Consider the following 16623-nt stretch of genomic DNA (forward strand, 5'->3'; position numbering starts at 1 on the left):
GGGAGGTGTGTCCTTTGGGGTGAGAAGGTGGCTGAGAGCCACCTGCTCACCTGTGCCCTGCAAAGAATGGAAAGAATTAAAATGTTTCCCCACAAAGTCCTTTTCTCCACCTGGAAAGGTGTTTTCCCAGGAGGGAAGGAGGCAAGGAGTTGATGAAAGCTGCAGAGTTGGCAGGAAGAGAGGATGCACCTGTCACTCTTGGGGCCATGACAAACTCTGCAGAGTCCAGCCCTGTGCTGGTGTGCTCTGGGGACTGATGTGACAGCCAAAGGAGTGAATTTGCAACACCTGACAGGGCCAAAGGTGCTGCTGCCTCTGCTGCACAGGCTAGGGATGAGATTGGGGCAGTTAAATACAAAGCAGTGGGAGAAGGGGCTGACTCTGCCTGGGGTCCCTGCAGGACCTTCTCCTGCAAGTCCCTTCACACCCTCCTCACACCTGGGGACAAGAATGAGCCTGCTTCCCTAGCAGCAAGAGCTCTGGGCAGGCTGGGCCCATGGGATAACACATCCCAGAAGGTTGTGTCCTAAGCTCAGGGGCAGAGCATCACACAGCAAGCAGGGGCAGCACCCTGCAAAGGCTACAACTGAAGAAGTAGAGCAGTGGAGCTGCTGAGAGCTTGCTCTAAGTTATCTCTCACTGCATTTTCACCCTCTGTACCTCTATCCGTGTCATCTGTGCCCTCTCTCCTCCACCAGCCCTGTGATTTTGAGTGTTGGTAGGTGTTGATTCTCCAAGCTGTTGCCCCAGGACATGCTCTGCTTTAAAGCAGCTCCAATTTGGCCATTCACCAGGAAAACAGGATCGTTTGGTGTTGGGATGCAGGCACAGCAAGAGTCTGGGCTCAGGGAATGTTGGAAGTGGTGCTGGCTGCCAGGTGCTCCCGGGAGCTGCCTGTCTGCACTGCCTTGCCTTGCAGCCAAGGGCTGGGGACATGGGGCTGTAGAGCAGCAGGTAGGGATGAGGACATCCAAAAAAGCTTTTCACAGGGCTCCTGCTGTGGCTGATGGCCCAGACCAAGTGTCGCCCAGACGCTGAGTGCTGTGAGGGCACAGAGCAGAATAACACCACGATCTGTGACCTTAAGAGACCTTTTCCCTTTTCAGCAGCATACCTGGCCACCCATGTTTCACTAATGTGCTGCCCCAGTGCTGGGTATGAGCCATTTCAGTGCTCATCCTGGGACAGGCAGGAAGGAAGAACACAGGAGTGAAGTAGGGACACCTGACAATGCTGTGCCTTCAGGGTTACAGTTTAAGCTGAAGTTGAACTAAAGGACAAATTATTTTTTTCATCACCAGTCTTCTAAGAACAGGGAGAGAAACTTGATGTGCTGCTGAATATTTAAACTGCAAACAGATCCAGCCTCCCCATCAGAAATGAGATTATGGATCACTGTTCTGCAGCTCCCAGGGCTCCACTGCTCATACTGCATTGCTTAAAATGTACATGGCACTATGTCTTTAGCCCAAATGTGCTCCTTTAACCAGTCACCAGCTTCAGTTAATGGCCAACACATGTGCAAGGTCTGTGACTGACCTGACTGAATTAACAACTTGGTTATTTAGACCTGACTCAAATGGCTTGAACATGCCCAGTGAGAGCAGACTTCTGCTGCTGCTGTCACATGTAATGCTGAAAGAAAGAGTTTACTTTTTACTGCACACATGTAACACTTTCTTTTGCAGTCTTTCTTGCTGCTCTTCTTCAGGATGCCAACTACTTGTTGAGAGGGTTGGATTATTAAATTACTTGGTCACTATAGTGTTAGCTTTTGTTTCCAGCAGTAATTTCTGAACACTTACTATGGAGCTGTAATAGCTTAGATGGTGCAAGGAGTGAAGGAGCTGATTTGCTCCTTTAGCAATTGGAGCCACCCCACAGGCGTCTCAACTGCTGCAGAGTAGCTGGAGATCTCATCAGTGCTTGCAGGCTGGTGCTTAAATTATAATTTTCTCCATTCTCTCCAAGATACTCCTAAGTGACATGAAAATCTGTGTCCATCACAGCCACTGAGCTGGACTTGCTGTTAGAGGGCAGAAGAGTCCCCTTCTCACTGCAGCTCAGTGCAGGCTCTGATGCCTGCAGGAGGGAGATGTGGCACTCAGAGGGAGTTTTTCCATTTCCATTTTTTCTCTAATTTGTAAAGGCAGTTTAGGCAGGGAGGTCCCACAGAGCTGGCAGTGTCAGCTGAGAATTCCTGCAGTGTCAGTTTAAGGTGCACAGTGCTGCAGCAGCGTGCCCAAATGCTCTTGGCAGGACGTGTGCACACCAGATTTTGTAGCTCAGTTAGATAAAGAGAAGGTCCAGCCAACAAAGAGGTCCTGGGGCTCCTGGAGATCTTTCTTTGGTCATAGAAGAAAGGGAGTTTATGCCATTCTGACTTGGTGCCACATTAACAAGACTGCTTTCCATTGCTTACAGTTGTCTTGTGTGCAGCTGTTTTACTTGACTGCACAAATGACAACTATTCTGTAAGTAGACTGGTTCTGGACAAAGCTTCTTTTCTTACCTGTCAAAAATACAACATCGATTCCACCTTAGCGTGAAAGGACATGAACAACTTCTATGTTTTTTGATGTGTGTGATCATGGATCCACAGCCAGCACTTGCTTCCCAGACAGATCCCCCAGACCTGTCTCATGTCCATTCTTACCCCTTTCCCTATCTCAGGGAACTAATTTCATGTCATTTTCCTCTAACTGGTGCTGTTGGGAAACTGTAGTGGGGCAGAGATTCAGCCCAAATTGACTGGCTGCATTTTACTGAGGAAAAGGCAAATCCAAACTCCTCCTTCAGCCAGGGAAAGAAAGACACAACAGGAATAAAAAGTCCAGACAGGATCAGAAGTTTTCAGGGGTGAGATTCCATCTGATTAAATCACTTTCACTTAGATAGGATAATCCTGTGTGATGTAAAACATTGCCAGGGAACTCTAAACAAACCCAATGGTTCAGGGAGCAGCATGAGCAGGGAATGATGACCCAGGAGCTGGGGAGAGTCCAGGACCAGTCATGTCCTCCTCAACTGGGCACAGACTCTGAGTGTCAGCATGGCTGGCAGAGCCAGGGGTGGGACAGAGCTGATCAACAGCCCCAGACACAGCGAGAGGATGAATCAGGACCAGAGTCCCTCCAGAGAGCATGGTGTGGAGCATGGGAAGGGCTGAAGACAAAGCAAAATCCATGCAGCACCCAGGGCAGGGGGTAGGAACACATCCAACATATCTCAGATGGTTGTGAGACACAGTCCTGAGCAGAAAGGAAGTCCTGGGCCATAAGCAGAAGGTGCTTGGTGGTGGCAGGTCCAGGGCAGTAAAAGCCATTAGTGCCCTTGGGGCTCTCATTCCCTGAAGGGCCAGGGCTTTACATCAAAAACTCAGGGAATGCTGCATGGGGAGCTTGGAGCAGGCACTGGCTGGAACAGTGTTTTGGAAAGCCTGTGCAGACAGTAAAGGTGTGGGAGTGAAAATACATACACCTGAAAATATGCTTGCACTGAAAACACAGATGGGGAGATGGTGAGAGTGATTTATAGGGAATTACTGAGTGGGTGAAGCAAGGTCCAATGCTCACCTCGACAGTGTTTCTCTGCCAGCGTGGCCATGTGCTTGTCAGGTCCTAATAGCTCTGCAGCTCTGTTCTGCATTTCCTTCCCTTCAAAATGGAAGGGGAGGAGCCCTTTTTCTTTACCCCAGAAGGAGTAAAGAAAAGCTGCAGAGTGTCCAGGGAAGCTGCTTTCCCCATATAGCACCATACCTTCAGTATTTGAACTTCTCTTGTCTTTCTTCACTGATCACCTTCCTTTACTAATTACCTCGTTCCACCATCTTTCTCATTTAATCTAAGCATCTCCTAGCTCCTATCTTGGGTAAACAAGATTTCAGTTTTGACTTTTCTGCCCTGTGTTTGAAAGGGGGTCCTTTGCATTTTGCAGTTTCAGTAATACAGGAAATGACTCAGGCTTCCCCTGAATCAATAAGAAACACACTCAATACTCCATCTCCAAGATTAACAAGACACCTGGCAAAGAGAGTAGGGCATCTGGCATTAATTTCCAGATGGTCTTCTTGCCTCCGACCTATTCCTTGTTTGAGGATGCAGTTTTTGTGACTACTCCTGTGAGATGCACTGTCCCAAACTGGTTGCTTATCAACAGCTTTCAATTTACATTTCTACTTTGGGGTTAAAATTCCAATGTAATATTAGAGGTCTCTTCCAGCCTGAATTATCCTATGAGCCTATGGACATTATACCACAAGGTTTTGGGCTTGTTTAGCCTCTTATTTCAAAGCTGAGATTCTACCTCACTGTTTCAGACATGAATTAGTGAATTTAAACAACTGGACTCAATTGTGTTATTTTCTTTTAACATTTTTTGTACATGATGAAACCTGTGTGGATGCTATAAGTTTCTCATGGTCTCCAAGTGCTCTCTGCAACCTGACACGTTTTGACAGCTTCCTTGAAGCTACAGGCTTGAAGGACTTTTCCTCACTGGCATGAGAAAGGGTCCTTGGGTCCAGCTGTCCTTGGGTTCAGCTGACTCCAGAGCCCGTGGTCAGAGTCCATGGCAGCCTCCCTCTGACATTAGAGAGAAGATGAATGCAAGGTTGGGAATAACAAGTGTTTCCTTGCAGTGCAGGCTTCCACTGCAGTGTTAAGGCTTTCCTGTAGCTTGCCTTGTCTGCACTGGGGCTTTTCTTGTCTTGAAATACCTCAAGGTGATTGTAGAAGGAAGACCTCTGAGCCCAACAGTCTTTTTGGTTTTCCCAGATATAACAAAAGCTGCTCAGAGTAAAGATTCCGCCTCCTCCTGCAAACCTGTCTTTTCCTATTTTGTGAGACTGTTCCAACATGAGCAGCCTGGTTTAGTTTCTTCCTCTACTCGCCTTCTCACTTGACAAAGGCAGAGGCTGAATCCAGCACATTGTTTCTGACAAACCTGTGTTCCAGAGAAACTCTCATTTTGCCATCCAGGGGTGGTGATGAAGCATGCATCCGTCCCTGCATTCGATCCATGCAGTTCTGAAATACTTCTCAATTTCCCAGTTTGTGGTGCCCAGCTTTAATTTTCATCTGCCTCTTCCTGATATAGGAGCTTTTATATCCCAGTGTTTATTTTTATGATTTTAGATTCTACACTGGAGTCAAATGTGTTTTCTTTTGGTTATAGGAGAAAAAAATAAAATCTGTCATCATAGGAATATCTTTCCAAGGGAGCAGGTTTTTTTTAATTCTTTTGTGTTCCCTCTTCCACCACCCCCTTATAAAGCTGGGCACTAAACTGTAACTACGCACCCCTGGATGTGGTCTGCACATCAAAGGCATGAGGTAACTTCAGCATGGTAAAAGGAATGTTGTAAAAACTGTCCTCAGCCTAAACATCAGATGGTCATCTGATTAAACATCAGAGAAGTCAAACCATGCCAAGTTCCTGGTTTGCTTTTGCTCCACTTCCCATATATTTATGTTCAGGTCCAACATGTCTACAAATGTGGCATCTTAACTATGGCATCTAGACTTTGCAAAGCATTTTTAAAAATTTTGTTGTTGTTGTTAAAAAAGCAGGCTTTTCTCTCTGACAAGTGCTGTTTTGGGAGGGGATGACTGAGCCTGCTGCCTGCAGTGTGGTTGTAAACAAGGTTCATGGTGAAGGAACATGTCTTGCAACACCAATAAATGGGAGAAAACACCAATGAAAAGGTAGACAGGCTTTTAATGGCATGATCCAGAATCCCCTTTTAATAACAAATCTAATGACAACTGTGTCTGATATGAACAAGAAATGGCATAATTGTTTATTTTTTTTAGAGATGTGATCTGAAATTAAGACAAATGCCAGGTGGGTCTGTACACAGACAGGGCTTCTGTGATGCATGCCAGATTTTATGGCCAAGAAATTTGCCATGCAGTTGAACCAGATTGTGGTTCCTCAGTCGGAGTCCTACATTCTGTTTGCAGTGTGTAAACATTCTCCAGCTGCTTTCCTAAAGAATGCAAAGAAGATATGTAGAGAGATTTAGCCTTGGGATTCAGTCACATTTCCAGGCAGGCAGTACCACGGAGCAGAAGTCCTGTCTCCAGAGTGTGCCAGAGGCGAAGGAAAACATCGGTGCGCCAGGTACAACGTCTGAGTGTAGAGTCACATGCTATTGTGTTAAAAGGAGATATATAAAATTATCTGTGTTTCCAGCTCCAATTCCTGTCTGGAGAAGAAGCAGCAGGTCCCATAGCACAGCAGTCCTGCCGACACTGGTTTCACACAGGGGTACCCCCACGTCCTGCAGAGCTCATCCCACCCTCCGCAGGGGAGGTCCCAAGCCTGTGCCGTGCATTCCCAAGGAAACATCAGCCCCAGCCTCCTCCAGGGAACCTGTGCCAGAGCTCCCTGCACTCCAGGCAGGGCAATATGGGCCAAGCCAGAGGCAGAGCAGCCACCGAGGAGCACCATGCTGACACCAGTCCCGCAGTATCTTTGCCAAAGCAGACCTCTCACCCCTGAGGCCCCTCTGGTTCAGGAGCTAAGAGCAGGAGGAATTATTATCTTGGTCCCTGCCAGGAACCCAGCTCTGAATTTGCTAGCTCCCTTCCTTCTTTCAGCACAGAGGGCATCAGTGTTTACTTTAAACCTGCTTTCCAGCCATCTGCAGCTCCAGAAAAAAAAGGGATTAATGTTCCTCCTTATGAACCAGCACACTGGCCTGCATGGGGCAGGGCCTCAACCCCCTAGGCAGAAAGGGACTGACTTGGAGGGAACCTACAGTGACTTTGAAGATAAGATTTGCTGGAGGATCTACATTAGGAATGAAGTGACAGGAGAGTGATGGTGTATAAATCACTGTCATTTCATGGGATTCTGAGCTCACCTCAGTGTGCAGGCAGAGCTATTCCCTGGCCTCGCAAAGCTACCAACCCCAAAGCTCATGGAGGTCTTAACATCAGCTGGCTCTGCTGCCACTGCCAGAATGGTCCCAGCCCCTTGGAATGCAGCACCTGCTGCTGCTGCTGAAGAACACAGCCACTGGGGGTTCTGCAGAGGACTGAGGGAGCCTAAACACAGAGAGCCCAAGGGCTCCCACCCAGCAGCCCAGTTACAGGCACATCCCACGTGAGGAAAGGGCCTGAACAGCAGCCCTAGCTCTCTTCCTCATGTGGAGGTGCAGGAGTAGCTGGCAAACAGGTGGAACCAAAGGTGCTTGCAAACTCTTAGGTGGTCCCCATGGGCTTTGTGAAACCAGCCTAGCAATGCTGGAGCACTGGCATGTTTCAGTTCAGCCAGAAGAAACTCATTTGATACCAAACTCAATATGTCCACAATGGGACTTCTACTGTGTTCACAGGATTAATTTAACTGGAGGTGACTGATGTGTGGGGCAAAGCCTTAGGTGGGCATTGGTGTCTGTGCACATGGAATAGTGGTGGGATCATGCCGTGTGCTGAGGGACCACTGAACTGAACTGCTACTGGAGCTGCCCAGGCTATCAGTGACCATCTTCTTACACAGGATCTACAGTGAGAAAACACCTCTGTGTTGGAAAGGAGAAATGTGAAAGGTTTTCTTGCCCCAACACAACCTGCTTTGGATCAAAATGTTTCACCACCAAACTCTCAGCGCTGTGTTAGCCAGGGGCAGCCACATGAACAGCAATGCTTCAGATCCTGTTCCATGCCCCACACAGCTGTATGTCAGTCCAGCAGCTGTTGCAGGTCTGGTGGCAAGCAGGACAGCTATCAGCCACCCAGGCTGGTGTGTTTGAGCCCTGGTTCGTGCTCAGGCAGGTGGAGCCTCACAGCTGACATGCACTTTGGTAGAGTGGTACCCTGTTCTCCCATCCACATTCACTGCACACAGCAGTCAGCCCTGCACGCATCTGAAGTCACAGGTGAGACTTCTCTGAAGGTAGCAGGATCCTTTTTAACCTTTAGTCACTATATATAATGGTCACTACTTATATTGTTATAATAATATATATTTTATAATATTCTTTACTTTAAAAAGGGTAAGCAAAGTCTCCTGCCTCTCACTAATTCCAAGCACAACTGACCTGGAGATATTTGCTACTGAAACACCTTTTGTACCAAGGCAAACAGAAGCGCCTGTGCTGCCAACCAGACAAACCAGTCAAGCAGCTCCATCCATCCATCCGTGTGTTTGAGCCTCTCCACAGTACCAGTCTGACTGGTGCCATCTGTCCCTTTTCTCCCTCTGCTCATATAATCCATTGCCACACTGGCTTAGCACTGAGGACTACCTTTCAGATTCTCCACTTGGCACATCCCCCCTGTATCCATGTTTCTTTGCTGGCAGCTCTAGCCAGTGGCCACTGGCTCCTTTTCACCAGCCAGGGTGCTATCTTGGCTGGCCTCTGCAGTAAGGACTCAGCATGACACCAGGCAGTCCCAAAGACTCTTGTAGTCCCAACACAGATGAACAAGACCTACCTCTCCCTACCCATGCAGATGAATGCACAGATGAAGGAACAGGGGTGGCCTGTCCCAGGAGTTCTCTCAAAACACACATGGGCACAATCCCCTGCAAGGACACAGCCACACAACCCCAGCAGTGCTTGAGCAGCCCTGTGTGCCCTCAAGGCTTGCCAGAGCTTGCATGAGAACAACAGGGTTTTGCCTCTCCCATCTTCCTGGGATGTGACAGCCTACCACGTCCCATGATGCCAGACTAGAACCTCTGGCATTCCTCAACCATCTAACTTCTCCCTAACCTCACAGGCCTCATCCCGTCTTGTCCCCAGACATGTTCTCCTCTGTTTGCTCCAGCTATGGCAGGTGCCCTTTCAACTTTCCTGCAGGGCAGCAGCAGAAGAGAGGACCCAGATGAAATTCTGTGTGTGCTGCTCCCCTGGACAGGAGCACCTCTATCCAGGAGGACATGACGTGGGGCACACCATGCTGTTGATGCACTCTCCTGCTGCCCTCCATGTCAGGGACAGCTGGGAAGCAGGGCTGTGCAGGAGCAGGGAGTCTGGTAGCACAACCACGAGGAGAGATGACTCATGCTGGTCTCAGATCTCTATGGACCCAGCTGCACCCTCAGCCCAGCCCTGTCAAACAACACTGTGAAGAGCTGTTATTTTTTGTTCTGCATCTTTTCCTTGCTTTCTGAAACCTGTGTGACCTGTCAGGTGGCTCTCCAGTATATACCAGCTTTGGCATGTATCCTGGTGGGACCAGGAATCTACTGCACCACAGAGAGAGATGGTACCTTGTGTCACCAGAATCTTGACTGCTTCTTGTGGTTGGGTCATGGTAGATAGACCTCTTAGATGAGAGCTCAGTTTCACAGAAACCTTTTAATAAGAAAAAGTCCCCATAGTCCTGTGAAAGACTTCACTGGATGGTTGCTTCACAATTAAAAGCTTGCCTGACTATCTGCTGTTCTTGGTTGCTCTGACTTTCCTGCTTTCACGTGCCAGAGGAAGTCAACAGAACTGCAGAACCATAGAATGGTTTGGGTTGGAAGGGACCTTAAAGATCATTCAGGCCCATTGCCATGGACAGGACATATTCCACTAGACCAGGATGCTCAGGGCCCTGTCCAACCCAGCCCTGTCTCTGCCCTGGAGCTTCCTTTCTGACATAGGGCTACAGAAAACTGTCCTTTAAACTTTTTCCTGAACAAATACACTTATTGTGCTTTATTTGCTTCCCATGATGAGGCAGGCTTGCTAACCCTGTTAATAGTCTTGTAGTCCTCTTTCAAAGCTCTTTCAATGTAATTTTTGGCATGCGCATTAAGACCTGGATGGGCCATCTGGTAAAGGCTTCACAACCAAGTCTTACCATCTGAGCACTCTAAAATGAATAGACCTCCAATAAATTATTAGGAATCATTATGATTTCTATTTCTGGAAAGAATCTGTCTTTGAGTTTATTCTGTTTTCTAGTTTCTAAACCTGCAGCACATACTTAGGTTCTAGTCTGACCCACACTTCAAACTCAGAGAAAATTATAGTGCCACCAGAAGAAGTGGTCAGAGTCGCTGTGCGTCCTTCTTCTGTTGTGTGACCAAATGGTGAACCAGAGTGGTGAAATGAACCAGATGAAAATCAAACTGATGAATCAGAGCAGTTTATGTCATATTGGATCAGCATTTCCAGCCACTTTATCAAACAGCTGCTGCAGTGTAAATGTGGTGGGACTGTGCAATGAAGTAGCTGGAACTTGGAGGGATGCTGCTTTTGATGGCAACATCAGCTCAGTCCATCAGACCACAGCCTGAGTTCCCTCCGAGTTCCCAGTGCTGCTCTGCAAAGATGAGGGAATATTTTCAGTCTAAGCTGTGCTGCTTACTCGACCAGGGCGAACCACATCAATGGAAAACACTGAGCTAGGTGAAATAAATTCTTAGTGTTGACAACACTGAGACTGTCATATGAGGAGGTAATTCCTGTCTCCTTTTCTACACATTTCCCTGTTCAGGTGCAAGGAGTACCTTTTTCTCCCAGCCACCCTGTCACAGCTCATACTCCTTTCCAGGACTCCTGTAGATATGAGCAGCTTCAGGATTCCTTGAACTTAATGGCCATCAGTGTGACTGTTTGCATTCATGTTCAAATGAATCAAAGTTATTACTGTTCAGATTCCTCTGTAAGCTTTGTTGCCTGCAAATAGCAAATATTTTCAGTTAGTTGCAATTGCAGGAATGGGTGTGCAGAGCAGCTGTATTTTTGTTCTACCTCATGCAAAGCCTCTTCTAGGCATGACAATGGTACACAAAGTATTTGGGTCTGGAGTGTTTTCTCCTGCAAGGCGTGGGGAAAATTTTGTCTACTGCAAGATTTCTTCAAGATCACACAGGTATCAGTTCTCCTTGCTTTCATTTTCAAGCCTTCCTAATTAGTCTGGGGGCTAAACAGTTGGTTGATTTAGTTCTAGATGAGTGTTAACCTTCTGCTCAGATAATATTACTTCAAGAGCACAGCCCTTGATTTTATGTTCACATTGTTCATCCTCAACGTGGATGAACACGTGGCAGAGGGGAACACCAAGGTGAACACCTCTGCCACTCAACCCACTGTCCCCTCAGATAGAAATGCACATGGCCACGGCGTGCCAGCAAACCTCTCATTGCAAAGCAGCAGGTTTTGGGTATACTACAGGATAATAATTTCCCACCCTGCCGTGTAGGGAACTTTCATCCACAGTGCCAAAATTCACAAACACCAAGAGCGTGACAATAAAACACTAGGAATTCAGGTGCAAGGGGCACCCAGGCTAAAGGCATCAAGTGACTATTCACATCTTCACGATGGAGCTGTGTTTGGTGGACTACAGGTCTGTGGCACCAACCACGCTCAGGCTGAGAGGAACCGCCCTTGCCAGGGGATGTGGTGTCCACAGATCACAGTTTGGTATTTGTGACAGAAGTGGCTGCAGTGTGATCCCTTCTACATTAATTAGCAAGAGCTCTTGATTTCCTAGCAAGCTGCCAACACATTCCTACTTCCACCTAAGTACTCACCCCACAGACATCTGCTGAAACAGCAGCAGTGTCTGAGCAGCAGTGCTAGACAACCTCCTCTGTGGGACATACCGGAGCAGGTAGGAGTATCCAGCAAGACCTGCCTGTCTCCTAATTCCCACCTTTAGAGGCATCTCTGGAAAGAAGAGCCCTCTCCTCCTTACCCCTTCTCTTATCTCAGCACACAAGGATGTATCCATCCCTCTTGAATAAGCTAGTGGCAATCCCTTGCTAACACAGGTGGTGGGAGGTGAGCCAACACTCAGGGAGATGGTGGCGACCAAGGCTGGTGTTTTCCCAGCAAGGAGAAAGGAGGCAGCTGCCTGAAGGACAGGAGCCTTCCTCTTTAGCAAGCCTTGATCTTGTCACCTCTGCTCCTCTTTCCACAGCTGGAGTCGGTGTCGAGGACTGGTATTGCTAACAGAGATGGGAATCCCTGGGGAGGGAGGCAGGTCAGGCACTGGGCAGGCTGCCTGGGTCACGGTTTGGTGCTGTGCGTTAGCAAGCGTGAGCTGCGGGCTGGGTGTCTCCCTTGAAAAGGCTCCGTGGCTCAGAGGCTGCCAGGCCCGTGGGAGCTGATTGCGGTGTGGGGTGAGAGTGAGTGAAGCATTCAAGTACAGCTACTGCTATACACTCGTGGGTCCAGCATGGAAGGCTGTGCTGCAGCATCTCAAGTGTATACTATACGCAGAAATTGCCCAGTCTGCTGGGCTCGCAGAAGAAGGTCATTATCTGGCAGCTGCCTTATTTTCCAGGGACACCTGCTTTCCTTTGGTTGCTGGACTTTGAGTCTGGGTTTTTCCTCTTTGTCGCTTTTTGGCCACACCAGGAGATGGCAGGGAATCTCCTGTAGGCCCCGGGGCCTGAGCTGAGGGCTGAGGTCGAGGGGAAGGAGGAACTCGCTGAGGAGCAGTCCCTGGTTTATGCTGTCGGCAGGGGGAAGGACTTTCCCTCCGAGGCAGCAGCTGGCTTCTGGGGGAAGTACTGGGGTTCCTGGAAGGAAGGACAGGGCTCCGAGGGGATGCACCACTGGACCTCTGCGAGCTGCTCCGTGGAGGAAGAGAAGTGGAACTCGGTGACGAAGGAAGCCGACTTTGTACCTGTGTTGTTCGGCCCTCGTATGGGACACTTCCAGCTGGTCTCTGTGTCTGAAGCCTGCAGAGGAAGAAGAGAAGGAGGATGAAGGGGAATTTTGCAAGGGACTCTTGGGCTCCTGGCAGGATTGACATGAATGTTGCCAGGCAATTACAAGGAGTCTTCAGCACTAGGATGGCAGAACCTATGCTGTGAACCAGATGGGGCACCAGTTTGAACACCATCCTGTAACTCAGTGCAGTTAACTGCACTGTTTTAAGTGTTGTTAAGTGTTTGCCTTGATCCTCCAGCACTCTGTCAGCCAACATGCAGGCATGGTATCTGGGACTCTTCTTAACATGCAGAATGGACGCAACAACCTCTTCCGAGGCAGGAGATACAATTTGGGAATGTGGGCATGAGTTGGATTGCACCAGTTGGCCTCTGATAGTAACTGTGATGGAAGACAAACCAACTGAAGCAATCCCAGCTGGCAGCCTCACTGCCCTTGATCTAATTGCAATAGTCAGGCCAGGAGGCCAGGTCTCCCTGCAGAGTCATGGCTTCGCTTCAAAGCTGAGAGCTCAACACTGGGGGCATCTGCCATTATCAGACCAAGTGAAAGGGCTTGTAAAAGGAAAGGTCTCAAAGCAAGGGCAAGTGAAGAGAGACTTCATAAAAAGAAGACAGAGGTATTTCACACACCTGCAGGCTGAAATGACCATAGGAAACAAGGATGGACTATGCACTCAAGCAGAGTAAAGGATGAAGTCATGGGAAGTGAGCAAAACCCTGGCTGTCTCCTCAACAAGCCTAGCTCTTTGCACTTCTCACCATTTTGGTCTTACCTGCAGGCAGCAGCTGCATCCTGTGGGGAGCTGCACAGCCCTGCCATTGCAGTGGCCACGGAGCTCTCTGACCTCGCCACCTCCAGCGGCGTTTTCACCGGCACGATGGGACGAGGAATTCTGCTCCTTGTGCTTACGGCTCTCTCGTCTCTTCCCAGCAGTGCAGCCTTCTTCTCTCCCTTCCGTGGGATGGAGTCATCAGAGTCATGGGTGTCCTCCTCAGAACCTGTGGCTGACAAGGTTTCGGAGGCTCGCCGCCGCTCGTCACTGGAGGATGCTGAGGAGGAGGCACCTGAGGCCAGCCGGAGGAGGCGGCTCTGTCTCTTCTCCATCACCAGGCGAGCCAGGTCAGGTTGCTTTGCCCTCTTATAAAGCCTTTCTTTGGCTGAGAGTGAAGTTGAAAGGTCTGAGCCAGTGTCCTCCTCAGAGAACAAAATAGGTATCCGACTTCTATACCTGGAGCCCAGCGGCCTCCTGGGGACCTGCTGTGGTGTCTCAAGGAGGGTCTCTGCTCGCTTCAGGTGTTCTGTCGCTGATGCCGCCTTCTCGAGGCCAGGCTCCCTTGTAGCCACCTTGTCAGGCTCTTCCAAATTCAGTGAGAGCACAACTTTTCCGGAGAGCTCTGGCTTGTCCTCGGGAAGCTTTGGCATGCCGTTGGGAAGGGCTGGCTGCTCCCCCACAGTCTCTGAGGTGGTCTCGACATGATTGGCAGAAAGCGCGCAGCTCTCCGTCTCTGCCCCTTCCAGCCCGGAATGAATGCTTCCATTCTCCACCAGCACCGGGTTGTCCTCCAGCTCCTCCTCGATGATGACCTCCTCGAACTGCCCTGGGGGGCAGTACTCCTCGTGCCGCATCAGCTGCCCGCTGGAAGACATCACGTTCAGGTGTGTCTTCTCAGCAATGTGAACAAACGTGCGCTCGACTTTGGTAAACGGGGAGGAAGCTGTAGCCACTGCCACGGGAGGCTTTGGTTCAGATTTAAGGACTGAGGACAGGGTCCCTGGCTCAGACACGTCCAGCTGGCTCCCCATGGGCTGCGGCCGCTCACTCTGAGGTGTCAGTGCAGCAAGAGTGCCCAGATCAACTTCTGGAGGTAAGTCTGCAGCCACTGGAGACTTTTTCAGATCACCTGGTGAAAACAGCACTAATGTTTTTGAGCCTTCCTCCAGTTCCAGGTCCCCATCAGCAGTGGATGCTCGACCCTTGGATCCCTTCTGGTCATCAGCCAGGAGTGTGGATGGTGCGCACTCCTGGCTGCGCTCTGTGCTCTTCTGACTTAGGTCGCTGCTGGAATCGCTGTGCATGTCAATCTCATTGCCCTCCTCCTCCTCCTCTCCCTCATCCTGTTCATCTTCCTCCTCCTCATAGTCTTCCTCCTCTTCTTCCTCCTCCTCCTCCTCCTCTTTTCCATTCACTTCCAGATAAGGTTCCAGAGGTTTGCAAGGAGCAGTCAAGACAATGTTTGAGAAATCAACCTTCTTTATCCGCTGGGATAACTTAGGCTTTTCCCAGTAGTTGCACATATCTTTTCTGAAGTCCTGATAAGGCAAACTTAAAGGGACCGCCTTGGGCAGGCCATTCATTTCAAATGACTTCAGCATGTATGCCTGCAGGAAGACAAATGTGACAAAAGAGAGGGTGAGTTAGCATTCAGACATTTGACACAGAAGACATCAGGACCAACAGCAGCAGGAAGAATCCATGGAAAGCATCTAATCCATCATGCTTCCAAAATACATGCCTGAGCAGTCATCACTCTATTGTTTGATTCATACAAACCTTAGAAAGGAGAGATTCACAGATACTTATCAATGAAGGAAAAAAAAATGTTCCAAAGAAGTTCCTTTGTTAGCAGTTTTTGACCTGGACTTAATAGAGCCATTTTCAGGCAGCTCCTCAAGATTTTTTATATTTCTCAATCTTCTTCAGCATTTACATTTTTATTTCAGTATTTATATATTTATATAATCACTTCTTCCTTACTGGAACCACTTAGCAACTCTCTTTTATGCCCAGGCCACAGTGAACTCAAGGAGCACCTGTGAGCTACATAAGTTTCCCCATCACTTTCCATTACCATCCACCATTGTCCCTGGGGCAGTAACACTTCTAGTGCTACTGTGCTCTCCTGGTGCACCTTCCATCCCCCCTTCTGCTCCCATATCCCTGTAGCAACCCCTCATTCTGTCTCTTAGAGGCTTCTGCTTCTACTAAAATCATCAGCAAGTCATGAAAGCTAGAACATAAGATGTCATTATCAGACCCTGGGGGGTCCAACCCGGAGAAGTGAAGGGCAGACAGGACATGTGGTGGGGGCACTGTTTCTCCAGCAGCAGCCTGTGGCAGTAGCAGACTGTGAAATGATTGCAAATGATCCTACAGGAAAACAGGAGCTTGCACACACTTGGCCAAACAAGACCAAAATAAATAGGAAATGCCTGTCAAGCGTGGCCTAATTAACAATCAGTTGCAAATGAAAATCACATCAGCACCACTCTGCAGAATGGATTTAAAACCAAATCATTTACAGCACACTTCTGTTAGGGCTTGCAAAATGTAACCTCTCCATAAAATCAACCGGTCAATAATGCATCACATGTTACCCTTGAAAAGTCCTAATCATGAACAGCAGGGCTCCAAACATCTGCGTTTTCCAGTGGCATTCAACAGCGCCAGAGGATATTTAGGCTACACAACTAAACACGCACCCACTTAACCATGTGAGCTCCAGAGCTGCTAACATTCACCTGGCCATGGGAATAGATTGTTTTATCTCTGCTGGGGACAAAAAGCCCTCAGTGGCTTTTCAGTCCAATGGCACAATTAAATATTGTGCTAAAAATCTTCATGTGGTGAGCCTGAAAAATGTAATATTTTTATGCTCCTGTACAACAGAGACATTTCAAATAGGTTGGTGGGCAGCATCAAGCTGTTCTGCGTGGTGGTAAGTTGTTATCCAGTTACTATTTCTTTTTATATCTTATAAATTAAAATACAGGCTGGTTTTGGCAGTACCTCTGGAATTCAAAGTTGCTTCTCTTCTTCCATTAAAGCTGAATCCTGGCCCTGTATTAGCCTGGTTTGGGCTTTCAGTGACCCACTCTACCTTTTGTATCAGGATGGCAGACGTGGAACTTGGATGGCTAAGAGGCACTTACCACCCTTTGCAAAGGAAATTACCCACATGGCTTCTTCCCTCAGGCATTTCTTGGAAATT

At 48.6% G+C, this 16623-nt stretch overlaps 1 protein-coding gene across 4 annotated transcripts in view; it reads right to left on the bottom strand.

Annotated features, from left to right (window-relative positions):
- Nucleotides 1-5698: 5698 nt before the first annotated feature.
- TTBK1 (tau tubulin kinase 1) overlaps nt 5699-16623 on the bottom strand; it is a 106079-nt gene continuing 95154 nt past the window's right edge. For all 4 annotated transcript variants that reach the window (XM_033513237.1, XM_033513236.1, XM_033513238.1 and 1 more), the window contains 2 exons: nt 13407-15013; nt 5699-12639 (listed from right to left, as the gene is read on the bottom strand). In XM_033513237.1, the coding sequence (XP_033369128.1) occupies nt 12213-12639; nt 13407-15013 (2034 nt within the window). In that variant the 3' untranslated portion in view covers nt 5699-12212. The remainder of the gene's footprint in view (nt 12640-13406; nt 15014-16623) is intronic.

The sequence above is a fragment of the Parus major genome, chromosome 3, assembly GCF_001522545.3.
Source record: "Parus major isolate Abel chromosome 3, Parus_major1.1, whole genome shotgun sequence".
NCBI lineage: Eukaryota > Metazoa > Chordata > Aves > Passeriformes > Paridae > Parus > Parus major.